Source organism: Neomonachus schauinslandi, chromosome 4, assembly GCF_002201575.2.
Source record: "Neomonachus schauinslandi chromosome 4, ASM220157v2, whole genome shotgun sequence".
In the NCBI taxonomy this organism is placed as follows: domain Eukaryota; kingdom Metazoa; phylum Chordata; class Mammalia; order Carnivora; family Phocidae; genus Neomonachus; species Neomonachus schauinslandi.
Genome location: NC_058406.1, coordinates 7,947,956 through 7,975,485, shown reverse-complemented (window position 1 = coordinate 7,975,485; position 27,530 = coordinate 7,947,956). Strand labels below are relative to the sequence as shown.

At 48.3% G+C, this 27,530-nt stretch overlaps 1 protein-coding gene across 4 annotated transcripts in view; it reads left to right on the top strand.

The window, feature by feature from the left end:
* The window catches only part of MTOR (mechanistic target of rapamycin kinase), a 124,478-nt gene that overhangs the window by 68,913 nt on the left and 28,035 nt on the right, over window positions 1-27,530 (top strand). For all 4 annotated transcript variants that reach the window (XM_021684043.2, XM_021684040.1, XM_021684042.2 and 1 more), the window contains exons 29-34: window positions 11,749-11,824; window positions 14,884-15,023; window positions 21,423-21,523; window positions 23,331-23,446; window positions 24,645-24,722; window positions 24,931-25,038. In XM_021684043.2, coding sequence (XP_021539718.1) covers window positions 11,749-11,824; window positions 14,884-15,023; window positions 21,423-21,523; window positions 23,331-23,446; window positions 24,645-24,722; window positions 24,931-25,038 — 619 coding nt within the window. The remainder of the gene's footprint in view (window positions 1-11,748; window positions 11,825-14,883; window positions 15,024-21,422; window positions 21,524-23,330; window positions 23,447-24,644; window positions 24,723-24,930; window positions 25,039-27,530) is intronic.

The following is a 27,530-nucleotide window of genomic DNA, read 5'->3' as shown; positions in this document are numbered from 1 at the left end:
GTTAAATAAAGCAAAGGATTAAAATAGTTAAGGCATTTTTCAATAAGAAAACTAAATTTGGGGATGCCCGGGTGGCTCAGTAGATTAAGCGTCTGCCTTTGGCTCAGTTGGTGATCCCAGGGTCCTGGGATTGAGCCCCACATCGGGCTCCCTGCTCAGCTCGTAGCCTGCTTTTCCCTCTACCTGCCACTCCCCCTGCTTGTGCTCTCTCTCTCTCTCTGACAAATAAATAAATAAATAAAATCTTTAAAAAAAAAAAAAAGAAAGAAAATTAAATTTGGAGGAGTTAAACTACTAGAAAACAAAATTTATCATAAAGCTACCGTAAGTAATTAAAGCAGTATGGTGTTGGCATGAGGATAGACTCATAGATAAATGGAGCAGAATCAAACGTCCAGAAACACCCACACATATGTAGACACTTGATTTATGACAAGGGGGCACCACAGAACAGGGAGGAAAGGATAGTTTTTTCAGTAAGTTCTTCCAGGTCAGCTAGGTAGCCTTATGAGGCAAAAGAGGGCTCTTGCCCCTTACCTCACACCACACACAAAACTTCAAGTTCAGAGGAGGTTTGAGTTCTACATGTGAAAGGTAAAAACTGAAGCTTCCAGAAGGTAACATAGGATATTATCTTTGGCATCTTGCGATAAGCAAAGATCTCTTAAGCAAGATACAAAGAACACTAACCATCCAAGAAAACATTATCAAATGCAAAAAAAAGGAGTAATCTCTGTTCATTAGAAGACACTATGAAGAGAGTAAAAAAGCAGGAAGAGATCTCCAGTACATACCTCTGTGTACACTGTCTTCAGAGGATATGTAGAACTCTTACCCAACAATTTTTTAAAAGGTAGCCAAGTTAAAGATCAGCAAGAGATGTCAATAGGCACTTACTTCACAAAAGAGGATCTCCACAAGGCCAGTGAACGCATGAAAGGCTGCTCAAGCTCATTAGTCATGATGGCAATTCAAATTAAAACTATCACATGCCACCACTAAACCCCAACTAAAATGGCTACAGTGGAAAACACTGACAGTAGCCAAGTGGGGATTTGCATATACTTCCCACGGAAATGTAAATTGGGAAAACCACTTTGGAGAGCAATTTGTCAGTGTCCTTGAAAGCTGAACAAACCCCATACAGTTCTACTCTAGGTATAGTCCCAACAGAAATGCGAACACACTTGCACCAAAGACATGTACAAGGACGTTTGTAGGAACACCACACTCATACTAGCCAAGAGCCAACAAGCACCTAAATGCCCTTCAGCAGCCAGGTGGATAAGTTGTGGTATATTCATAGAGTGCAGTAGTCTTCAGCAGTAAAAAGGCAAACTCCCATAGCATGCAACAACATAGATGTATCTCCCAACATCATGTTGAGTGTTTAGGTGATGTTCAAAAGCTGGCGAAACCAACCAATTGTGTCAGAAGTCAGATAGTTGTTGCCTCTGGAGATGAGCAGGGAGCTGTGGTCAGAAGCCTCTATTGTGTGTTGTGTTCTCTTTCTTGGTCTGGGAGGCAGCTACCAGGGTATCTTCACTTTGTGATGATTTATCAAGCTGTACCCTATGTATACTTGTGTATATATGTGTGTTATACTTGAACTAGGAAGTTGATTCAAAAATACGTAGGGCTCATGAAACAGTAGTGGCAGACACATAGTCAGTGTCCAGTGACTAGTAAGTATTATTATTTAGGGGGGACTGGATGGCGCAGTCGGTTACACATCTGATTCTCGGTTTTGGTTTAGGTCATGATCTCAGGGTTGTGAGATCAAGGCCCACATCTGGCTCCATGCCGAGTGTGGAGTCTGAGATTCTCTCTCCCTCTCCCTCTGCCCCTCCTGCTTGTTCTCTCTCTCTCTCAAATAATAAATCTTTTTTAAAAAAGGTATTATTATTTAGGTATATAATTATCATCTCACCAGAAAAGCCCTCCCTGCCCTCCCGAATCTAAACTAAGCCACCAACGTTAGTCTCCATCTAAGCGCTCTGTTTTCTTCATGGTATTTACCTTCACAGCACTTATCTTGGGGTTTGTTTTTTTGTTTTGCATATCTACTTAACTGACCTGTAAGCTCTGTGAAAGCAAAGACCTTATCTGTTGTGTTTATCATTGTAGTTCCAACATCTAGCTCTTAGCACAAAGCCTGAGACCAAAAAGGTCCTTCATTGGAACTTGTCCAGTGAAAGAATGAATTCCCAACAGAACGTTCTCTTTGCCTACATAAACATCTGTCATGGAGACTTAGAGTCTCTCTCCATGGTCATTGGCAGTACTTTGTCATGGTGAGGCCTTCATCATTGGCCACCACATTCTGTCCTGCTCCGAGTCCATTTTTCTTCTGTAGGTCTTAGTTACAGAATCAAAGGCAGTGAAAACTGGAAGCATTGAGATCACTTGGTTCAACCTTGTATTTTAATCAATAACTGGAGGCAGCGTCCTTACTGTATAATCACTCTGTCTCCCTGGAAACCATTGATTTGTGTCTCACCCCTCTTTCTTTACATTTGAAGATGACCAGCAGGAGGACCACAGAGCATTTGGGGCAGGGTTTTGTCCTGCTCTACCTTCTTGCAGAGACCTGTGTAACCGGCTTATCTGATTACTTCAACCTGCATCAGCCTGTTAGTGAACCATCATCATGGCCTGGGGGGGCCACGTGCAGCAGCATGTGTTGAAGACAGAACAAAGTAACATGTCCCCATAAAAACAGCTGCATCTCTGGGCAGCTCTATTCCCCGTAATTTCCCCAGGAACCTGACACATCTTGCTGTCCCCGAAAGAGGATGAAATGCCCATTACGTTGCAATAGCAGAAAGTCACTGTTGCTGGAGACAAGACCCTGTCCGAGGTACAGGATAAGACCACACGTTGGTATCCAGCTGCCCTGGGACTGCAGAGCTTCCCTTCAGGCCGGACCTCTGCATCCCTGACGTAAGCCGCACTAACGGGGAAAGGGGACTGTAATTCTTTGAGAATGTTAGAGAAATTGAGCCAGTTCCACCAGAGCAACCAGTCAACGGCAAGCGTGCCTGGGCTTTGCAGTCTGCGGGCAAGGGGCTAGAGCGTGTATAAAACCCACTCTGTCATAATTCTAAACACATGTTCCCAAACTGTCACCACTGTGTTGCTTGGAAGTATGAGTTTTGCTTTTCCCATTGTGTCCTGGCTTCCAGAAAAGGTACACAGTCTTGTTCTTTTCCCTACCTCTGCTGGAAGCAAAAGCACTCTGGCCAGAGGGGTGAGGATTTGCTCAAAGCTCCTCACTTCTCGACAAAAACACATTCCAAGCCTCTGGGCTCATGCTGACTTCAGAAGTGCAGTGTGCCTCTAGGAATCTGTCCCCCCCCGGGGGGCAGCTCCATGCAGCAAGAGGGTGCATGGACCAGGGAAGCCCCTGTGCGGCCAGAGCGTGAGCACAGACCGGATCTCCCGAGCCCCGTCTTTTTCTGTAATGCCCTCTTACATCCGGCCAGACTCAAGAGGTCAGGTCTCTTGCCAGTCACCGGCAGAGCATACATTTATTTCTGGCTCTTCTGAAGACTTCCTGCAGCTTCACTGTACAACAGCTTGTCTTTATAGAGCACCTTCGAAACCCCAAGGAAAGGTGCTTTTCAGCGCAGAAAGCTGGCCATCAGCGAGGAGCGGGACAAAGGGAGGAGTCCTGGGGTTTCTCGTAAAGCTGACCAGAAGGACAGAGGGTCTTTCATTGCAGCCCAAGGCCAGAGGGGGAGCTTGCGGTAGTTCAGTAGTAAACGTCTGCCCCTCCGCTGTGTCTCCCTCACCCTCCGGGATGCCTTGAGATTTAATGGGAGCTCTCTTACGGTGAGTTAGAGGAGCTGCTTCTGAGTTCTATGTACCCCTGGGGCTGGGGCGGGCGGGGGTTACTGCTGGCAATTAAACCACGTCCCAGTGCTCCGAAACCTTGAATGACATGCCATATCATGATTCAGAGATGTTAAAGTACATGTCTTACAACTGATGAAATGCAGTAGCTGCTGGGTTCTGCCCCACACCCGCCTCTGACACAGTTTGTCCAGTGTCGGCTAGCTGTGCTGGTGGTGACCCCACTGGTCTCTCCAGATTCTTTTGGTCATCTCATAGGCTATGAATCTTGGTAGCCCAATGATAGCGTGTCCTGATCATCTTCTGTCAGCCTGTCCTGACCCAGAAGTAGGCTTATTTTTCTCTTCTCCCTGATTCAAGAATGGGCATCGGCATTTCAACAACGCGACCTCTCTCCCTAGTGGAGCAGAAGGCCATCTCACCTCTGCTTACCCCCTTACGAGGGGAGGGCTCAACGCTGCCGGATCACTAGAAGCCAGCTCGTTTTACCTTTCGTGTCCCAGCTTCATGCCCATAAGGGGCGGAGTCAGAGCTCATTGGATGTCGGGAAGCCAGGAAATCAGGATGTTAGCCAAAATGTCCACTCTGCTTGGGAGTCAGGGTAGTTGAAAATGAGCTTTGGGTTCACCCGAGCAGCCCAGCCCACTTTTGTTCCCTCTCTGACAGCTCCTCCTTCTACTCGTCTCTCTCAGAGCTCGTCATTGCTCTGAGATGCATCCCAAGAAGCATTAAGGAGGAAAACCTCCAGGCATCACCAGAAAAGGAGCAGTGCTCATTGTTGTAGAATAAAAAGATAATGGCCAATTTGTCAAGAAGTGTTGACAAGAAAGATAAAGTTGGAAGTAATTAACTGGCTGACATGCTGGGAGTGATGTGTCTGCCCATGGCTCCCTAAATCAGCCAGAGCCTTGGAAATGTGACAGCCATTCATCATTTTTACAGCATGCCTCTGACAGGCCCCTGGGTTGGAAACCCGGGCAGCACAAATTGTGTGCCCTGACACTCCGGGGCCACGCGGCCTCACAGTGCCTTACACTGGGTTGTGCTCGGGCACCTGGGCCCCACATCCAGCCACGGGGGTGCCTGGATGTGATGTGTCAAACGGGACAGCTTGCCGGCTTCTCGCTGAGCGCTGTGTTCGTCCTCAGGGGATGGGCGCTCTGCTTCCCAGAGCCGGCCTTGCAGACTTCTACTGGGCAGGTCACGTATCACTCGCGGGAGAGCGCCGAGTGCTCCTGAGCAGCACGCCTAATGCAAGTGCCGCCCACCACCAGCCTCTGGGAAGGTGCACCCGGGAGACCGATCTACAGGCATGGGAGCCGTATAGGCAGGACGAAATCATGGAGGTTAAAAGTAATTACCAAGACTGGATCAAGTGGGAAACATCTCTGTTGTGTGAAAAAGCAAAATACAAAATTATATGAATGCTCTGCTCACCACTTATTTATGTAGAATATGCATAGTTGAAAACAGTATTTTTAAAAAGGTGGTTAAATTGCAGTGAAGTTGAAGAAAAAGACAATCTTGGAAAGATAGGATTTTTTGTCTCCCCTGTCCCTAATCTCTGTCCCTACACAGCTGTTAGCATTCTGTCTTTTTTTATTCTTGAGAATTCCCACTTTCTCACATACAGATTTAGCATGTCCTCTAGGTATTGTGACAGACGTACCGTTTAAACTCTTACTGAGGGAAAGGGTGAAGACCAAGCAAGAGCTCTTTACCCTTAAGACTCTCTGCACTGAGACATCAGGAACCCATTTGATTGTCCAAGGCAAGCCCCCTCTTCTGCGTCAAATCTTTTTTTATCTTGATGCCTTAGGTGCCCTAGAGAGCACCAGGGACACCGAATGTCCCGGCTTTGAAACCTCCTAACGAGGCTGGACTTCCCTTTGTTAATATGTAGGAAAGGACCGAAGTGACTTTTCCTGAGTTCCTGAAGCAGAAAAGGGAAGTTTGACCCTAACAGAGCCAGGGGTGCTATTGTCATCAGCTGACTGTGGCTTTCGGTGGATGACTGAGGCCAACCAGCCTGCCTTCACTTTCCTCCTGCGTTTAAATCGTCCCTCGCGGCCTCTCTCCATGTCACACTTCAGATGCTATCACATTGCCTTCTGTCTTCACGCTCTCCTTTTGCTTTTCATTTACCCTATTCAGAGAGGGGCTGTCACATCCTTGAATTCCCCAGAGTCCCAGGGTAATTGCCTGATAAAGACATCGGGGCCCAGCTGGCTTCAAATCTTCCTGGCTCTGGGCAGGAATCGAGCCGTTCTGTTTTTAATCATGCTTGGGGCACAGAGCTAAGTCTCGGGGCTCAGAGAAGGGACCAGGGAATGGTGTCTGAAGCAGTTAACCCTCTATAAGAGAAGCAAGATAGACTGCTTGATGCAGTGGTGAGGACCCAAAGCGGTGTCCAGCTTGGCCTCATCTTGGCTGGTCAGGAGCTCCTCGGTTAGACCCTCCAGGGTCCCTGTCAGCTGTGTTGCATGTCACCAGCCTAGCACTAAGGGAATTCAGAGAATTCGTACTTGACAGGGAACCAAATAAAACACAGACTGTGGTCTGCACTAGAAATAGACAGGAGAAAGAAGGCCCAGAGCCATTTGGGAAGCAAGTGCATAATGTTCTCATAAATTCCCGATGGGAGCACTAGGAAAGCCTAAGTGGTCGCCCAGATGTGACCACAGATGCTTCTTATTTGACTGACTTTCCGACAGGCTCGGGCTTTGCTCTTAATAGCCTAAAGGTCACCGAGGCACCGAGGCTAAGAGATGAGGTCGATAACCAGATGAGCCATACAAGAAGGAATTAGTTACCAGCCAAATTACTTTGGATTTGACATCAATCCAGAAGCCTATGGAGCAATGACTTCGAAACCCCTTCAGGAAACAACAGAATTCCTCAGGTCATTTGGATGCCAAGCCAGAAGCCTTCTTACTGCTGTGCTGTGGGTCAGCATTAAGGCCTTGAGCAGTTAGCCACTGACCCTTGTGGTCAGCCTCATCCTGCACGTGAGAAGCACTGAGGAAAAGTTGAAAGGGAGGGTCACAGAGACGTAAGCAGGCCCCCCTCCCCACCCTAGGTCCTCAGCCATCACTCTTGCTGGGGCCACGAGAGACGCTCCTTCGCATCTGAGTCGCTTACTCACCCTCGCACTTTCCCTGCTTCTGAAGAGGAATTTTCGGGTGGGGGGTGGGGGGAAAGATTCCGATGTAATCCGTGTGCTAGGGAAGGCATTGAGGCAGTTCCTTGTCCTTACTCGTTAATTCGGCCCGGCTCTAGAAGGCGTTTCCCTCAGTTGCTAGGAGTTTTCCCAGTTTCTGGTTCTCAACTCAGCTTCCCTTAATAAAAATTAAATCTTGGGGTGGGGAAGGGGAGGTGGGGAATGAGCGAAAGTGCTGTAATCGCCTCTTCCCCTCTTGCTGTCCTCCCTCACTGTGTTGGCTCGTGTCTCTTCACGGTCCCTCTAGCACCAGGTTCAGTGGTGGGCGCTGGGATTTATTACACGGAGAGGCCATTTCTGGTTGCTCTGAAGATTCATGTCAGTTCTCAACTGCTGTTCCTGCTGGAGACGGAGCAGAATGCAGACAGACCCCCTGCCACGTGAAGACAGCCGTGGGATTCAGCATCCACCAGCTCACAAAGCTCTCTTTTCCTGGGGCCTCAGCGCTCGTCCAGAGGAGATGGGAAATCTGTCAACATGTCATTCCAGCACACTGTGCTCTGGCACGTTGCCGCCTAACCTCCAACTCCCTCAGCTTGTTTGTTGTGAGATCTTTTTACCTGGACTGATGTCAGTGGGGTCTGGTTTGTGTCGTCGAGCCGGGACTTGGCACGGTTTGCCCTGTTTATGCCTGCAGCAGTAATAGGGAGAGACTGAGGGGCACGCAAGGGAGCGTTTAGAGAATGGATTATAGAAAACTCCCAGCTGCCCCGTAAAACAAGAGCTCATCATTAACGGGGCTTTGAGTGAAGGTGATTTCCTCCCACGAGCCAGTCTTTCTCTTCAGTCTCATAAAACCACATCGGAGTTTTTAGATTTTTTTTTTTTTTAATTTATTTATTTGACAGAGACACAGCGAAAGAGGGAACACAAGCAGGGGGAGAGGGAGAAGGAGACTCCCCGCCGAGCAGGGAGCCCGATGCGGGGCTCGATCCCAGGACTCCGGGATCATGACCTGAGCCGAAGGCAGACGCTCAATGACTGAGCCACCCAGGCGCCCCCACATCAGAGTTTTTAAAAGGGGACTATTTCAGAGGACAGCCGCGTGTCACCCAAGTAGGCAGGAGACTGGGCACTTAACTACTGAGTTTCCAACATACACTTATTTATCCCACACTTTGCAGTCTGGGCTCTGTGAGCCTGGCAGCCTCAAACAGGCTGCCTTGGAAAAGCCCGCTCTGGCCACCTGGCTGGCCATTTGGTTGGGAGGCTCAAGGCATAGCAGCAGCTTCTGAAAGGGAAGGAGAAGTAGGGGATGGGAGCTCAGGGGTCAGAGGGGAGCGTCAGCCACGGCATCCCTGAGGAAGTTAAAATGAAAGCCTGGCAGGGCTGCTTTCTCCTGCATGGCAAATTGTATGGAGAGAGTTAGCTAATTGATACACGCCGTCCAGTCACTGCTTTCCTTCACTGCATAGCTGTTCACGCGTGCCTACTGATGCGAGGGTAGAAGGCTAAGGCAGAGCTTACATTGCAGAGCTTACGGCACACCCTTAGTTATCACTTAAGATCCTTTTTAATGGTACAGTAGCCTGTGACCTGGACCACAGTTGGTTCATATGTAAAATGGGAATATTAATATTAGAGTCTACTTCATTGAGTTGAGATAATACATATAAGCAGTAAGCCCAGTGCCTGGTACATGCAGTAAGCTCTCAATAAATTTAGGTATCTTTCTGTTGTTATTATAATACATTGCCTCCCACAGTGGAATGCCAGAAGTCATGGAGAAGGAGAAAAAGCAAAGGTCCCAAACAACCAGGAGTTTTGTTGACCTACCTCTAGAACTTCTGCCTGAGCAGCTGTGCCCTCCAGCAGCCTGAGAGCACACATGGGGGACTCCATGGAAGGCAAGAAGAGAGAAATGGAGCTTGGGGAGAAAATCCTATAGGAAAATAAAGGGGGAACAGGGAGGAAGAAAGAATAAACGGGGATAGCACCTGGGTAACTTAAAACCCTACTCTGAACAGTCGACCGTAGGTGTGTACTGTCTCTTTTCCTTCAGGTCCTCGATTCAGAGGCCAGGGATTTCACATTTGAAAGGGACCCTTTCTCCGACTGATCCCACCCCTTTTTCATGGTTATGTTTTAGTCCATTTAGTCGAAGTTGTAATGTTGCAGTGATTGTCCGTACTCTTGGACAGAGCTTATCAGGAGTCTCATGGCACACCTCCAGGTTTCCTGGCAGTTGCTAAAGGCCTGGTCGCTGGTTCCCCCAAGGAACCCAGCCCCTCTCTTCCCTTCTCACTGGGCTCTGCACCCTCCCCTGCTTCCGCCCACATTTAGGTGGGAGGCATCAGGCAGGTGACTTACTTGGACTTTCCCTTAAAGGAGTGGGGGCCATCTCTGATGAGTTTGGGTTGTTATTTTGTGTGTTTTTAATTTGCACACTTAAGCTGGTCTGTCCTTAGAAGAAGGATATCAAAGCTATAGCAATATGAAGGTAAAATTCATATTTTTCCTCTGAGGTTCCTAACCACTACTTCCTGATTTTGGTCAGTTTGTTGTAAAGCTCTCCTTTTTATGCATAATGAGTAGGAGAGTGGAGTGGGGAGAGCCTTTTGCTTGTCTCCGGTTTTGTGTTGCTTTGTCCCGAGTGAGGCAAGCTTTGGCGGTGTTTATAATTTATTCTTGAAAATAGCGTATGCTCCAGAACACAAGATTGGAAGACATTTATTGGAACTCGTGGATTTTTATGTCTGATTCTTAGAGTTAACTTCTTTTGCTTTAGGCAAGGAACACATTGTCTTCCTCACCAGAGCAGTTAATATTTCTACCACGGCCATCCCAGTAATCCACACTGGAACCAAAAAGAATACATGGACTGTATAATTATATATATTTACATGTGTTGTTTATGGTCGCACAGCTTATAGGTAGCAGAGCTGGGCCTCCAAGAGTACAAGCCCAAGCTTTCTGGCCCTACATCCAAAGCTGCTTCACCTCGTACGCACCAAAGGAGAGTCACAAGACTGCTTCAGATCATACGGGGACTGTCCCCAGTCATGGTGGGCTTTGGGGAAATTTGCAGCCCCTTCGGGCCTGAGTCTCCCCAGAAGTGAAACAAGACTGGTAATACCTTTCCTGCCCACTCTCTCGGGCATGCGTGAGGTCAGAGGAGTGATAGGTTGGAAAGATTATTTGAAATGTGCTTTGTAAACATGAGGCATTAGATTATTACTTTCACAAATGTTAACTTCTCTGGTTTGACAGATTATGGGCAGTTCCTTCATGGTTTTATTGGAATAAATGTGGTGGAATTTGAATTTTAAAAAATAGTATTTATCCCAGCAATCTCTTGCCATATTACCACATTAAACCCAAATCCTGGAATTTCCCAAAACCACTTAAAAATTAATTGTAGTCAAATAGACAGTTTGTACTTAGGGCAGTAAACTGGATCCCTTGCTCGTTAGAACAGTCTAGACTCCCAAGCTGGACTGTCAGTTTGCTCCCCACCTGTGAACAGATAACATCACTGTTGGCCCGTGACTTTCTCAGGCCTGCTTCGTCCCTCGTTTCCTTCCTGAACATAGTCGTAGGCTTCGTTGCCATTTCCCTTCGTAAGTACATTCCTGTTGGAACAAGGGTCTCAGCCCTGCTTTGTCCAGGGTCCAGGACCTCTCCACAGCCTCTCTGGTTAACCAGCTCCAGGCACAGACCGTCGCTGCTACTGCCCAATCGTTCCGATACGTTACTCCCCCAGTCGGTCCCGGGGCCACGTGCTGCCCGATGACAGCAGAGTAGGGCCTTGTCAGTGAAAAACATCATCGCGCTAGATGCCAGGCACGTGGTCCTGGGTGGGGTCCCTTTGCTGCCCTCTGCAGAGGGTGGGGGTGGTCCTTGAAGAGGGTCTGAGGAAGCGTCCGGCTTTGAAGGAAATGGGCTCTGTCAGGGGAGCAGTCGAGATGGTTGCACAGCCACAGTCCCTGGGGTGCTCTGTCAGGAGCGGGGGTGACCCAGCCTCAGCGCCACTTCTGTGTCTTATTCCTGAAGGCAACTGATGAGAGGAAGTGAGAGTTAGAAGTGCAGAGGGACCTCGTCTGGTTGTGTTCTACAGCTGGGCCAATTTGGGACCCAGGGATTGTGGGTTTTATTTATTTATGTATTTATTTATTGGTAGATTCTTTTTTTTTTTTTTTTTTTTTTAGATTTTATTTATTTATTTGACAGAGAGAGACACAGCAAGAGAGGGAACACAAGCAGGGGGAGTGGGAGAGGGAGAAGCCCACTTCCCGCTGAGCAGGGAGCCCGATGCGGCGCTTGATCCCAGGACCCTGGGACCGTGACCTGAGCCGAAGGCAGTCGCTTCCAACTGAGCCACCCAGGGGCCCCGGATTGTAGTTTTTAGAAAACAGACACATGCTGCCTGACTGACAGTATCTGAGAGGAAACCAGTCCGTGCTGGTTGGAGAAAGGGCCCCAGAGTCAGAGACGCTTCCTGTCTACCAGACGCTGCCCCCTCAAAACCAGGAGTGTGGGATCAAGATGAAATCATCCCTCAGATGAAGTCATTCGGGCTGAGCTTGCTGGGTGGTCATGCACAATCAGTGCTTTCTTTCCATCTGCAAAATGTTGTCCCCAACGTGCCGGTGAGCCATCCGCCTGCAAAGACCCCCGCGCCTCCCACCCTCCGACATGTTGAGTGTAACCACCTCTTCCTTTTGTTTTCCCAGCATTAATAATAAGCTACAGCAACCAGAGGCAGCTGCCGGGGTGTTAGAATATGCCATGAAACACTTCGGAGAGCTGGTAAGTGCCTCGTTCCTTTTAGAAAAGCAAGAGGTAGAGACGTGGCTAGGGAGGCACTCGGCCACAACCCTGAGAAAGTCATTCTCCTTTTCTGTTTTTTCCTCAATCGGTGACGTCCGATGCTGACTCTCCTGTATTGAAGGAGACCATGGCCCTATGAACTATATTCAAACCAAATCTAGATCGTGAGGATAGAATCTGATTAAAAGGAGTAGCTGGTATATATCAAACTCTTGGTGTGTGCCTGGCCCTTTGCTGCGTACTTTCTGTACTCCATCTCATTCAGTCCTCACGACGGCCCCTTGAATAAAGGTCTCATTGCTATCCCATTCTACGGGAAAGGGGCATGTGGTCCCAACAGAGTAACACCCTTGCCTGAGCATTCAGTGAATCAGTGGACGCCCCAGGACTTGAACCCAGGCAGTCTGGCATCATCTGTATAACCCCGACCTGAGTTATTCCGTGTTGTCTGTGGCAGCTAGCATCGCCACTGGCCCACAGTTAATGCTCAGTACATACCTCAGAAGAAACCATGGCCAATTCTCCAGGAAACAGCATACTATAATTTATACGTGCTATTGGAATTATTCCATTTCATTATTGCTCACATAGCTTCTTCTGTCCTGCCATCTTTGCCTTATCAGTATTAAAATGTTTCCATTACCCTCTGTGGTCCTGAGAGGGTGCATTGACTTAAACAACTCGGCATTGACTTCCTGGAAGGTCAAGATGTTCTGGGCCCATGTATTTGATGAGGAACCTTTCATTAGTCATGTAGGCCACTTACTCGGATTTGCCAGAATCCAGAGCCCAGTGTGTGAGAGTGAAGAAATTCTGGGCTGCTTCACAGGTTTTTGCCTCACACAGGGGCTAGGAAATTGGACTAAAACTTTTCAGGGAGTATTTTGCCGTCTCGGGGACAGATCTGTAACGAGACCTAGACGGCAACTCTCCCAATGACAGAGCAGAAGGGACTACGTCTCATCCACCTTTGCCACCATCCTCATTTGTAGAGAGAAGAAAGTCGGCCGAGGGGGCACTTAGCGTAGCCTCCCAGACAAAGACGCCCCCTCCTTCGATGTCCCTAGAGCTTGGGCCGCAGGAAGTGCCCAGAGAAGCAAGGACTCGCAACCATCTGGCATTCAGGTGATCTGCCAGCCGATAGCTTCTACCCAGCGGCTCAGAGGACCAACCTTCCGTGAAAGTTCCTCCGTCTCCAGGTTCTAAAGGTGGCCCTCTGCTCCAGGATTATTGCCAAACCCAGGGTGGATTTTCTGTTACTTTTAGGTAGCTGCCCCTTATTAAGCTTGACAACGGTTTGCCTTTTCTTGGCAGAGCCTGTGCTTTCTCAGCACAATTTATGTAATAGCAATCTCGTTAGAATCTTGTGTGATTCATTGCTTAAACCTTATAGTTTCTGCAATCGATTGCAATTCAGAATATCCTGCCCCCCGCCTGACCTGCTCCATATGCCGCTCCCTCTGCTTTCTGCTCGTTCGTGCCGAGCTTGTGCCATCCGCCAATCACGAGCCCCTTTCTCTTGCCCACCCAGGGTAGAAACCCAAAATGGCAAAAGACTGGTGTTCCTTTCCAATTGAAGCATTTTTCATGGGACACCGTCTTCACAGTGACTCTTCTACCTTTTCTCTTTAATATTCTTCCCAGCAGGCTTGGAAGGTGAAGTGTAGGTAGTTTGGCCTTTGCCCACCCAGGGTAGAAACCCAAAATGGCAAAAGACTGGTGTTCCTTTCCAATTGAAGCATTTTTCATGGGACACCGTCTTCACAGTGACTCTTCCACCTTTTCTCTTTAATATTCTTCCCAACAGGCTTGGAAGGTGAAGTGTAGGTAGTTTGGCCTTCCACAGAGCCAGATACGTCTGTGTTGGTGAACCCTACCATTCGCTGACACTGGGGAGGGAGCCACTGGGTGGCAGAGGGGATTGGCTGTGCCAAAAACAGACGAGGGGACTTCGGCACGAGTTCACAACCGAAAACAGAAGTGACCTCCTCACAGAGGTTCAGGAAGAAACGGTCCTTTCGGAGAGCTTAGCGGAATAGCTGTCAGCGTGTATACTACTCAAATATCAGTTTTATTTAGAAAGGAGCGGAGGGTAATGGGGGAAACTCACGTGGGCCCTGCATTATATCATGCAGCTTCCACTGCGGAATCATCTTGCTGTTAGAGAAATCCCTGGAGAGCCACTACCCTGGCCTGGTAGAGAAATAGCCACTTACTAAGCTGGTGATGGAGAAGCCCAGAAGACAGACGGAGGTGGGGGGTCGGTGGGGGGCAGGCAGAGGCATAAAACAGTCCGTCCCCTGACCACTTAGAGAGCCGGAGTCTGCAGCTTTGAGACTGCAGCCGCTCTTCCTCACGTGGCCAGCACTCCATTTCAGCGTGGCACACCATCTGCCCGCGGAATGGAAACCAGCCTTTGGCCCCTGACACTGGTAAAGCTGCCAAGTGCTGAGCAGGAGGGAACATTGGATGGAAGGAGGAAAGGTTTTCCCAAGAATTTTAAGTGGTAGTGTTATATTGTATTTTAAATCATTATTTCCTGAAAGTTTAAAAACGCAGAGAATCAAGAGCTTTTCAAAAGCGAGTTATTTTCCTCCAGCAACTATACATATATGCCTGGTCTTTCCGGCCCCATCAGGAAAGCAGCTGCCATCCCTCTCCTGTGGCCCACCGTCCACACCCAGCAGATCAAGGCCTTGGCTCCTTGCAGGAGTTCTGGTCGGGGCTTCCTGCTGTCCCAAACAATTTCCCCTGTCGTTGCATCCCCACATGCTGGAACTGTGGGGACACGGCCTTCCATCTGCTCTCCGATTATCATTCCAGGATCTTTCTGTCCACATGCCAAGTCCCCCGGCATTCGCACCACCACCAAACATACCTCCAGATATTCTGAAGTTCTTTTCAACCAAAGCCAAGCCGTACGGGGATAGGTGAAGCATCTAGCGCCTTAGGAAAGGCAGTGTGTGGATTACAAAATGCACCCCCATGTTCTCCATGCCCACAGCCCACAGCAGTCCTCCTTCTTTTCCCCTTGGCAGGAGATCCAGGCTACCTGGTATGAGAAACTGCACGAGTGGGAGGATGCACTCGTGGCCTACGATAAGAAGATGGACACCAACAAGGATGACCCGGAGCTGATGCTGGGCCGCATGCGCTGCCTCGAGGCCCTGGGGGAATGGTGAGCCGCGGCGGCCCGGCAGCCGAGTGGCTGCCAGAGACGTCCTTGCTGGAGTTTTAGGGGGTTTGAAGGGATTCCCCCATGCAGAGTTCTTACCTAAGACACTCATTTTTGTTTCACCTGGTATTTTCCTGATAATCATCTACCACTTTGGGGTTTTGGGGTGTTTTTTTTTTTCAAACTTAGACTTTGTAATGCTCTAGGACAGGACAGGCTCAGGTGAGCCCCTGGGATCAACACCTACTCCTTCTGTCTGCCTCTTGACCAACAACTAGGAGGACCTCAGGTTCTTACTCTGTAGCCTCAGTGTTCTCTTTTCTTTATTAGCTCTTGCTAATGATTTTGGAAAAGAAGAACAAATCACTGCCCTCTCCAGATGCTTCATCTTTACAGAATGCCTACTACCTACCCAGCACTCTACAAGGCTCCAGAGATTAAAAAGACAAGAAAAAAAGGCCTTTCTCCATCGTGAGGCTCATGAGACAAGCACATTGCAGATAGTTATTCAGGCTAGAGAGTACAGTGACAATGGTCTGAGCAGACAACTTTGAAAGGCCACCAGAGGGAGCGGGATGGCCTTGCCATTCTCCCTGGAGGAAGGACTAAGGCTGGGGGACAGCTGAAGGAGATGGGGATGGGGTCCCCCAGGTAGAAGCAACAGTAATGCTTAGCTGAAAACACTTGCCGAGGTCTTGGTCTGGGGAGTTTTGGGGGGGCGTTGAAGGAAAAATGGCCCCTATTGTGTTTGCCAGCATCCAGTGCAGTTTTTAAAATACTTGAAACGAAGTGCCATAGTACAGTGGTGAAATATTTTACAGTTTCAAATAGTTAACATGCCATACCGCCTGCCCATGAGTAGATTATCCAGACTTTCTCTGAGACATGAGACCAAAGGTCCCTCTGTTTATCCATTCAGACAGTAATTACTGAGCACTTATTCATGGCCAGTACCTGCACCAGGCCCCAAGGACACAGCAGGGAACAAGACGGACACCACCTCTGCCTTCCCAGAGCTTATAGGCCAGACAGCTGGGCTGCTGTGATACAGAGTGAATACAGTCAAAAAGAGGAAGCACAGGGGGCTGTGGAAAATAGGAAGGGGCCCTAATCCAGGTTTAGAAGCCTTCCAGGAGAAAGTGATACCTAACTTGAATGGGTGCAGTGAGAAGGATGTTCAGCGTTTGGAAAGCTCAGTGTGGCTTGGAGGGTCAGGTGTGATGTGGAAAGGTAGAAGGTGAGGCAGGAGAGGTAGCTAGGGCCCAGATGGTGTGGGGCTTATACTCCCAAGTGAGGAGTTGGGGCTACTGACAGGCCACCCAAGGACTTGGAGGGCCGTGGTTGGCAGGTTTGCATTATACACAAAACCCTTTTGGGAGCAAAGTCAGAGAGTGGATTGAAGGGAGACCAGAGAAGGGACGGCATGACCACATGAGAGGCCGCCCAAGGGGAGAGGGTGGTGGAGAGGGAAGGGGCGCAGAGAAGGGGCTGGATCCCAAGCTGTTTAGGAGGTGGTGTTGACAGGATTTAGAGGCTGATTAGAGGTGGAAGTGAGAGCGGAAGGAATTACAGTTTTAGTTTTCAGAATAAAGCGAGGCTGGAACCATCAACCTAAAGACTAAGGTTCCCCTGAAAGCAGGCCTCCGAGGAGCCATCTGGGGGAGGCAGAATTCCACAGGCCTGCGCCCTCCCATTTGGATCTGCGTTCGGGGCCTTTTTTTAAAGATTTTATTTATTTATTTGGCAGAGAGAGACACAGTGAGAGAAGGAACACAAGCAGGGGGAGTGGGAGAGGGAGAAGCAGGCTCCCCGCCGAGCAGGGAGCCTGATGCGGGGCTTGATCCTAGGACCCTGGGGTCATGACCTGAGCCTAAGGCAGACGCTTAACGACTGAGCCACCCAGGCGCCCCTTAATCTACATTCTTGTATTCATTTTTTTATTTTTAAAGCATTATTTTTTAGAAAAGGTAATGTGCACATGGCACAAAATTCACTAGTACAAAACAGTGTCAGAACTATGCAAACCAAGTCTTCTCCTTGTCCCCCAACCCCCCAGCCACTGAGACCGGGTCTCCGTGTAGACTTCACGCGATGGTCTGTGCGCCCGTATACATTATGATGGTGAACTCTGTACACCGTTTGCACCGTATTTTCTCACTGAGCATGTGCAGGCCACCCTTCACATCACTGCCTACAGGTGCTGCCTCCCTTTCTGAAGGGCCGCATAATGTTCCATTGGATTAGCCAACCTCAGGGTACCTAAATAGGCAACTTTAGATTTGTTTTGAAATTCTATACCTTGGACAGTTATTATTGGGGGGAAAAAAATCAAAGGAAGTCTTCTAAAAAGAACGTTCTCCCACTACACATTTTTTCTGTACCTAGTTATAGATATTGTTTGGTAAATGATTGCTATTTTTATTTCTTAATATAAAGTTGTTACTGTATTCCTAAGATAGAAGATGTAATTGTACTGCATGAAAATTTAATGTCAACGATTTTAGCTTCAGGCATTGGATCACGTATATACAAATAATAGTGTATTACTTGAAATTGGCTTGTCTGGCTTAACCATTATTAGGGAGAGTCAAGTGCCATTGTTTATTTCTGTAATTAGCATTCCATACTCCTTCACCTCCATGGGGAAGGATATCCTATCAAATCTACCTCATTAGTTTGTACAACTAAGGTTTTTGAGTTTTGTTTTTGTTTTTTGACGTCCAACAGGTATCTAAAACTGTACTGTAGCCACTAGCCAAGTGTAGCTATTTAGAATTAAGTAAAACTAATAATTCAAGTCACACTAGCCACATTTCAAGTACTCAGTAGCCACATGTGGCTAGCGGCTACCACTTTGGATAGTGCAGATACAGAACATTTTCATCACTCTCAAAACTTCTCTTGGACAGCACTAATCTAAAGCAAAAGAGTAGTGGGTCGAGAATTAGCCACATTATTTCAAAAACAATTTTTTTCCATTTTCAGATCGGTTATCATGCAACCATGTTATTAAGAGAAAGATAAAAAAAAAAACAAGGTGTAAACATTCTTAAAATTCAACTCTAACCAATTCCTAAAATGTTTTAGTGTCTCCCTTGTTGCCCTTGGGTTTACATGTAAGTGTTACAGCCTACATCCAAGCCTTTGGTATTGTGACTCCAGCCCATTTCTCAGTGAACTTTACCTCACAATCCGAACTCAGGCCGAACTTCACTCTTGTCCAAACCCCACAGAATTTGTCTGCGTCTGTTCATTCGCTTTCCGGAAGTGCCCGCCTCCTCCTTTGCTCCTTTTTCCACTTTTGGACACTCTCCCCACCTTTCAGAGTCCACCTGTACCGTTGCTTCCTCCTTGAGGCCTCTCCCAGGCCCTCCCTCACTTCAGGAGTTAGAGACAAGCACTTCCTTCCACGGGTTACATAGGGATAGCTTGGGTGTACTGAAGAGACTTTTGATGTGACTGTCTAATCCCCTGTGACACTCAGGGGAGTTGACTCTGTGAAGTTGACACAGCCTGTCCGAGGGGTCCCAAGAGCAAGTGATCTGGGTCTCCTGCCATGGCAGGACTCGGCCCCCTCTACCTCTGCTCTCTTGGATTCATTCCAGTTTCATAATTACCTACAAAGTGTAAGTGGCTGGTGATGCTGACCAGGGGCTTTAGAAATACAGCAGACTGAAAGAGATTTTAAAAAAGAGATGAAAGAAGCAGAATTCTTTTCCTGATCGTCTGCAGGATTCTTATATGGTTTGTTCGGTCAGTTCTCTTGAGTGTGCAATTTTTTTAAATGGCTTTCACTTTAAGTATATATCCGGAACATGCCTGACTGAGGCCGGTTTTCAGCAGAGGTGGCATCCACAGTGATGAGGGGTTACCAGTGAGCTGAGAATGTACCCCGTTCCCCAAGAAGCTAACTACAAGAGCTATCCGCCCCCCCGCCCCCCAGCCCCATGGCACACACAGCCACACCTGCTGCCATGGTGAATGTAAGTCAGCCCCCTCCCCACACTGCTCCGTAACACGGCCTCTGGGTCCTGGAGAACAGACTGCTCAGGAGCAAGAACACAGGCAGCCAACCACTTAAGTGTTCCACAGGAAAGAATGTTCTCTGAGCTTCTTGCTGCTGTACTAGGTGGGAAAGTCAGAGTCTTGGAGGGCGGGCCTTCTACCCAGTGTTCCCTGGTGTGCTGTGAGAGGTCTCAGATAACAGCCTTGGGGCGCCTGGGTGGCTCAGTCGGTTAAGCGGCTGCCTTTGGCTCAGGTCATGATCCCGGGGTCCTGGGATTGAGCCCCATGTCGGGCTCCTTCCTCAGCGGGGAACCTGCTTCTCCCTCTCCCTCTGCCTGCCGCTCCCCCTGCTTGTGCTCTCCCTCTCTCTATCTCTGTCAAATAAATAAATAAAATCTTAAAAAAAAAAAGAAAACAGAGCCTAGTGTTTGCCCCACAAATAGTCTCATATTTTTTTATTTATTTGATTTTGTTTTCCCCCTGCCTTTGAGAGTTAGGACTCAGTATATTCTGTGTTCTTACTGGAAACGAGTGCTTATGGGAAAGGAACCCGCCTCTGTGTGTCCTGGCAGCTCTCGCCATAGCCGTGGCCTGAAGGCGGTGCCCGTGTCTCCTGTCAGGGGACCGCGTTTCCAGAGTGCTGCTCCTCTCCTGCTCCCTGTTTTGTCGTTTGAGGTCACAGGTTGTGGCGTTTCATACTGAACTCTCCCTGCCTCTAGATGAAAAGCAGTCAAATCCTCAGACCTATGGCCCAGAACTGGATGGTCCTCACAGAAGACTAGAGGATGCTGAGTTGCCTGTGGCCACCAGCTATCCACATTTGAAATCTAGGGTTGGAAGGACCATTCGGTGATCAGGTAGCTTTCTCCCCTACGTCCGGGAGGGACCCCAGCAAAAATCGGCTGCTGAGCCAGTGGTTCTCAAACTGTGGCCCCCGGGCCACGGTAGCAGCATCACCAAGAAATTTGTTAGACACGTACATTCTTAAACCCATTGCAGACCTCCTGAGTCAGAAACTCAAGGGGTGGCACCCAGCAATCCATCTGAAGGAGCCTCCAGGGGATTGTGATGCACGGGCAGTGTGAGAACCGCTGTTCTTAGGTCAGCCCTCCCAGGGCCACTAGTGGAAGGTTTCCGGGTGTAGGTGGCAGGAAGCCAACATCCCACTTCATCCTGCTTCCGTCGCTGGGCTTCAGTAAGTGCATAGGGCATGAAGGCTGCCCACTTCCTCTTCCTCTTTTTGATCTGAGCTGTGTATTGAACTAGAATGTCATGTCCCTGGCTCTCTTGGTCATGCGCCAGAGAGACGGTAAGGGTAATGACCGCCTTTGACACGATGCTGGATCACGGCCCCCGAGCAGTCGTCCTAGATGTGGTCGCCAGCCCACTTCTCGGTGAGCTCCGCCTAGAGCCCTTCAGCACCGCCCAACTTCGGCATCTTTGTCACGTGCGGTGCAGCTCACGCCCCTCACGGCTTCTGAGCTGGGCCACTTGGAACTTGGACCTTTTCTCTTGACTCCACTGCCGAGACCAAGTTAAAACATCCTTTAGGAAAAAAAAAAAAAAATTCCTGCAGCATCTCTTTCAGAAAGCAGGGAAGATTAGAGCCTCCTAGCTGAGTCTCAAAGCTCACAGGAAAACAGCCTCCTGTTCACCCACTAGCAAGGTCTCATCTCCTTTCATTCAGAAGGGGAATATGGGAAGGCAACAGCATCAACAGTCAATGGGACATCTTTCTTGAGAGGCCGTCCACGCTGTCTGTGTATTGAAGTCTGGGGAGCAGCGTTCAGATCTGAATTTTCCCAGTCCTGACCCACACTCATGGTAGTTTTGCAAAATCTGAGAGTGAGCATCTGGATTTCTGGGGGTGTGACCATGGTAGAGCCTTCTTCTGTGCTGGCTGATTGCATTTGAGTCTCATCCCAGACTGCAGCCGTTCATATCACACTTGTAAGAGCCTGTTCTCCCTGTAGCTTTGAGCCCAAAATGAACATGTCCAGATGTGTCTCTTCAGGTTGCTTTCTCTGTAGGCCTGCTTGGGGGACAGAGCCCGCAGTTCCTTGGCATAGGACAGAAGCTATTAATATTTATGAAGAGGGCCAGATGTTCAGGACATTTCAGATCACATAGAGTTAGGCACAGTCCCTGTCTTTGATAAAGTCACTCGCAGACAAATTGTGAGCCACCAGGCCATAGAAACAACAAATAACCGACCACTTCTCCCGTATCTTAGGACCCAGTCAAAAATGCTTTTTATTTAAGGGTTCCCAGTTCCAGGCAGGCCCCTGTCATCCAGTCTCTGTGTAGCCCCAGCTTAAGCAAAGGGACTAGAGAGGAAGATGAGCAGGTTATGGAGGTGATTTCACTTAACCCAACTGTATGGTTCTTCTCCTTCAGGGGGCAGCTCCACCAGCAGTGCTGTGAAAAGTGGACCCTGGTTAATGATGAGACCCAAGCCAAGATGGCCCGCATGGCTGCCGCAGCTGCATGGGGTTTAGGTGAGGCTTCCCTCGCAGGCACCCCGGTCAAGGTAGGGAGAGGGAGGCTGGGGGCTCGCATTCGAAAAGGAAGGTACTGTGGCTCCGGGTAGAGACGTCAGGTCCACAAAAGCGTCCAGAAATCTGTATCCACAGGTACTTCTCCCACTTCTCCCTTCTACCTGATGACCACGAGTAACTTGTTAGACTCAGGTAAAAATGGCTCTTCCTGGGGAAGCCAAGGAAACTGGTGAGCAAGCATCAAAATCAAGATATTTAGTGAGGTTTGTTTGGTATTGTTTATGTTAAACAAGTTACTGGTTCATTTTTCTCTCATAGAAATAAAATCTAGAAGTAGAAATTTCCAACTTGGTGTCCTGGTTCCACTGTCATTAGCCTCTCTCCATATTTTCTGCTTTGCATGAGGCCTCCATTTTTGAGTCTACCTCATAATCCGGTATGGCTGCTGGAGCTCCACCCATCATGTCTGTACCCCTAGCAGAAATAGAGAGGACAACTTTCTGTCCCCTTTTATTTCTTAACTGTTATCCTAGAACTTTCCTAAAACAAAAAAGCGAAGAGAATAGTGTAATGAATCCCCATATGCCCTCACCTTCTCCAACAGTTATAAAAATTTTGACAGTTTTGTATTTTCGGTTCTCCTTGCTGCCCAACGCTCACCCCCCTTACTCCGACTCCCTGAGTATTTTAAGGTAGAGATTTCCTTTTAGTCCCCACAGACACGTGTAGATTTCTGACACCAAGCCCCAGCTGGGAGAGGATTACTGTCTATTCCAGAGATGTTCTCAGTAAGAGGGGAAAGAATCCATAGGCTGTCCCAAGTGAAAAGCTTCACCTATGGAGTCCAGAAGAAGGTTACATAACCTTCTACCTCCATTCCATCCCTCTTGAGTCACAGAGCTTATATCCTTGCCATTCATGAGCTCTTGGCTGGATCCAGAACATTTTTCAAAAACAAATTGCTTCCTGAGGAGTCATCGTTTGCCATTTGCTTTTGCCCAGAGGCATAGAGAATGAATGAGCCGATGGTCTGGAGTGAAAGGCAGGAAAATGCCTTGTAAAATCAGCTGCCCTGCAGTTTGCAGCTAATGAGGCTGCTGTCTTTTCTGCAGATGGCCTTGGAAATGTTGGAATGTGATACATGCCCACCCCATCAGGGGAAGTGAATATCTCTTCTCGGATGCAGCCATTTCCCCCGTCTGCCCTGACACAGAGACTACCATGCTAGGACCTAGCCCATCTTTCTGTTACAACAGAGCCTCTTAAAATATTTATCTTCTCCCTCCTGAGGCACAGGTACTACCAAAGTGAGACGGGCAAACTATTTGTCTAATCCTCCCCCGTGTCTGGGTAATGGCCACTTTCAATTGTTTAGGGGAAAATGTAATTTCCAACGTACCATTGAACTGTGAGCTGCTTTGCTAGTAGGGAAGAAAGCCATTCCATCTCACCTAGGGAAACTGGAGAGAGTTCTCTGGGTTAATGAGGTGCTACATTAAAGCCTCTTGACTTGTAGGCTTTGCACTCACTCTGTTTCTCCCATTGATCACAGAACTCCCTGGGGCAGCAATGGAGTCCTGTATTTGGAAGACAGATGTGGCTTTGTTTGTTAAATTGGCTCACTCAACCCCATAGAGTATAGAGAGTCTCCGTGGGGTTTTGATACATCAGGCATAAGTTTGTCTTGTTTGAACCCCAAGCTAAATGCAAGTAACAATGACAAGGCCTATTTGAGATGCTACCCTAGCCCAGTGAGCTGACCCCCCCCCCCCAATGCTTTTCTGTGTGTGTGTGTGTGTGTGTGTAGGTCAGTGGGACAGCATGGAGGAGTACACCTGTATGATCCCTCGGGACACCCACGATGGGGCATTTTACAGAGCTGTGCTGGCGCTGCATCAGGACCTCTTCTCCTTGGCGCAACAGGTAAAAACTTACATGGACTCAGACCATCTAGCAAAGAAAAGATAATAATGTGTGCCCTGTCAGTTCCTAGGCACGCAATGCCTGCCGAAAGGGACTAATGTACTTCCGCTCTGGTGTTTGGCACTGTGAGCTGACGGGAATCTAGGCTTTGGAGCAGAATACTCAGAAGAAGACTGCCAGCACATCGGCAAGGGCCACTTTCTGCTCTGAGAGGAACCAAGGTGTTGGGGAAGTTACCATTTACATTGCTCTGCAATGAACTTCTCGGGTCATCATTGCATGCTTTGATCACTTTGCTAGCATTCCTCATAGTAGAGGGAAACCGTCTTGTCTCACCCGAGGAGGATGGGGACAGCAGCAGTACCCCCTGCAGCAGGGATCAGTCACGAGCCCCTTCTGGCAGGAGTGTCACACAGGGATGACCTTCCGGGAAAGCTAGCATCAGATTTGAAAAATCCCATGCTGGCCTGCAGAATAAAAGAATGAAGTAATCACATCCTGGCAGGCACTGGACTGTCTTGGATGGGGTGCTGGGTTAAGTGACCTGAGCACCTAAGGGATGGGGACACCGTCCTCAGTCTCAAACATTCGAGAAAGAAAAGCTCCACGTGCAGGGTGTTTAGTTGATGAAATGGAAGACTCAAGCCACAGTCCCGCGGCCATCTTCCAAGCTGGGATTTACAGGACCAGAACTGAGGCACAGAAGCCCCCGTGACATGGGCAGGTTTGGGCGTTCCTCTGCCAGAGTGGAGGCGCTCCCTCATGAGGACAAGATGGCTTAGAAGCCAGTGACGACCACATGGGGCTACTGAGAGTGTGCACAGTTTAGGCTCACAAGTGTGTCCAGCAAGGAGAAGATGAAAGAGAGCAGGTCCACAGGCTGTCCTCTGGAGACGCAAGAGCACAGTGCTTCCGTCTCTAAGCCTGCATGTTCCCTCCCTAGTTCCCCGGGATTCAGGATGGTAAGCTTGCAGTTGCTATATGTTCTGTCTCTTCTGAGAAGTCCGATAACATTCTTCTTTAGCTTTACAGATCTGGTAAAAGGTTTCTTCCCTTCTTCAGTGAACTTTTTTCTTCACCCTAGAATTTAAGTGAAATGAATAAACTCCAGCTAGCTGACAAGCCTGAAAAAAAACAGCACCGCCCCTGGCCCCCAAGCCCACAGCTCAGTTCTGTGGTTCTCCTGTCTCTCCTCTAGTGCATCGACAAAGCCAGAGACCTGCTGGATGCCGAGTTAACCGCTATGGCAGGAGAGAGCTACAGTCGGGCATATGGGGTGAGTGTGAAATATTCTGCACAGGGTCGTTTCAGAGGCTCACTTCAGTTCTTTTTTCAGCGTGGCCGAGTGAGGACTCCCAGGCTGCTGGGAACATGCCTGTGTATTCTCAGCAGATACCCTGTCGCTAGAAGGAAAGATTGAAATGAATCCTGGCTTTCAGATTGTTCATGCAGTATTAAGTGAGAATGTGATTTGCTTCCATCAGGCCATGGTCTCTTGCCACATGCTCTCTGAGCTGGAGGAGGTTATCCAGTACAAACTTGTCCCTGAGCGACGGGAGATCATCCGCCAGATCTGGTGGGAGAGACTGCAGGTGAGGCTGCTAGAAAGCCCCCAGTAGCCCCCCGACCCCTCTCTCCCTCCCCTGCTCTTGCCCAGCACATGCTCCCTGCCTCCCCACAGAAGCTGGGGTGGCATTCAAGGCAAAGCACTCAGAGGCTGTGCGGCTCAGCCCTTCGCTGTGAGCGAATGACCAGTTCTCCAGCCTCCTCTGACCCTTCTCTAGGAACACAAGAAAATGTCTTTAGTAAGTGACACTTACAGACAGCCTGTTGAGAATCTTAACCTCAGAATCAGTGGTTCTTAGCTTCAGCTGCCCGATAGGATGACCTGCAGGGATTTTTAAAATCTGGATCCCCAGGCCACTTCCCAGACCAAATAAAACAAAATTTCTGGGGATAGACCCAGGATCAATATCTCTCCAGCCACCCCAGATGCTTCCGGTGTGTGGCCAACACAGAACCACTACTCTAAATCCACTTACTGGCTGCCTGCATCCAGCTTTTTAAATGGGGCTGCCTAATGTTTCAGCCGACCAACCCCTGCTGTTTACTGTTCCTCCAGTCACAGTCATGCACGGTCTCTCTTCAGACTGTTTTCTACTGAAGTTTCCCTCATGGAGAAACTTCTCCAAGTCCTCCATCAGTGTTTTCATTGTACATTCTGATCATCTGAGCATGAGGCGCGGTCAGTTCCAGATCTGGAAGTCAGCAGTCTTAAGTGTTCTTGGAAAGGACGGTTCTCCCATTCCTTGAGTCGGTAGTAGGGCAAGTTCATTTTCAAAGGAGAGAGAGCCTTTACCACTCCAGAAGCCGCTTGTCCCCCGTGCATCATAATTAGCCTCCTTGGTTTTAGACTGTTCCTCTTGGCCCATCCACACCTATTTCCAAATTCTGTCTCCAGGCAAATCAGGGTCTGTGGTTCCAGGCCCCTCGGTAGGCTGTGACAAAACCTTTTCACTCCAGGCTGCATTCCTGTCTGGGAAGCTCAGGGCACATACCACTGGCAAGAGAAGAGCATCGGGCAAAGGAGCATGTGTGAATACAGTCGTTTATGCGTGGCAGTGAGCACATGCGGTTCTTTCATATGTTTTATTAGCAATTATGAAATGCCCAGTGAATGTTTTGATGGAAAATTGTCTATTGGACACCAGAAGAGAATTCCACAAAGCAAGCATTTCCCACCTGACTTGTACACACCCCATTTTTTTTAAGTGCCCATAATGGGGTGAAGAATTTCCAAATCAGAGATCTGATGAGTGTTCTGCCATTCTAACAAGGGAGGCTTTCTTCAAATAGAGATCCGGACAGGGGTGGAATAAATGCATCTTGGAGAGGGGAAACCCGTGTTTGATTTTATCATGTCCAAGACACTGTCAGCATCTGAGGCCTTCGTGACTTTCCTACCTTGAGACAAGATGCTTTTTGGCTTAAAGGGGGCCAGATTATTTCAGCCTCTGGAAGAAACCAGCAGATGGTGAGAAGTTTCCAAAACAGTCACTCAATGTACTTTTTCCTATTTTCATAACTTTCCAAATCAGTGTTGTCACACTTAATGGGATGGAAAGATATGGTCCAAGGCCTGAAAATAAAGCATTAAGTTTGTGGTAGAAATTTGGCTCTTGTGGATGGCTTGCTGTCAAAGCACTCAATGAGCTGCCCTTTTGTGGTCAAGTCATTTAAGTTGAAATCCCCTGCCAGAGTCTCCCATGGGGCAGTTTGAGGGGTCAGCCTTACTTGCCTTGGGTTCCTTATTTAGGCTCACAGTGGATCCTGTCATAGTTAAAAGCCTGCGACCATTGTTGCTAGATTCTCAGACTCACCTCCATGGAGGATGGCTCCTTTGGTTCCATTTGTCTTTCAAATGGACAGATTTGCCGATGGAGTGACCAGCCCTGCTCCCCTGGTGGCTTGTCTCTGAGTCTGACTTCTTACAGCAAAGGTGGAAGAGGAGGGGCCACTTACCCTCAGAAGTTTTTGATATAAAATTAGCCTATCCCTTTTGATAACAATGAATGCACTCTTTTTTAATTAAAAGGAATTTATATGTGTGAGTGAATGAGGCACTTTTCCTTCTACATGCAGTTTTTGATCTGAGACCAATGAAAACGAAGCAGAAAGAATCTAGGCAAGTCTTCGTGCAGGTTTAGGCGTTAATAACTTCAGGACTGACGATGCCACCGCTTACAAGCAGCAGCATCTGAGAATTTATTTAAACTTCTTTTAGGGGCACCTGGGTGGCTCAGTCATTGAGCGTCTGCCTTCGGCTCGGGTCATGATCCCGGGGTCCTGGGATCGAGCCCCCCCATTGGGCTCCCTGCTCCGCAGGAAGCCTGATTCTCTCCCACTCCCCCTGCTTGTGTTCCCTCTCTTGCTGTGTCTGTCTCTGTCAAATAAATAAATCTTTTTAAAAAATAAATAAATAAAAATAAACTTCTTTTATACTTAATTCATCTTTCAAATTTTGAATGATATATTTTTTTAAAGACTTTATTTTTTTATTTATTTATTTTTTAAAGATTTTATT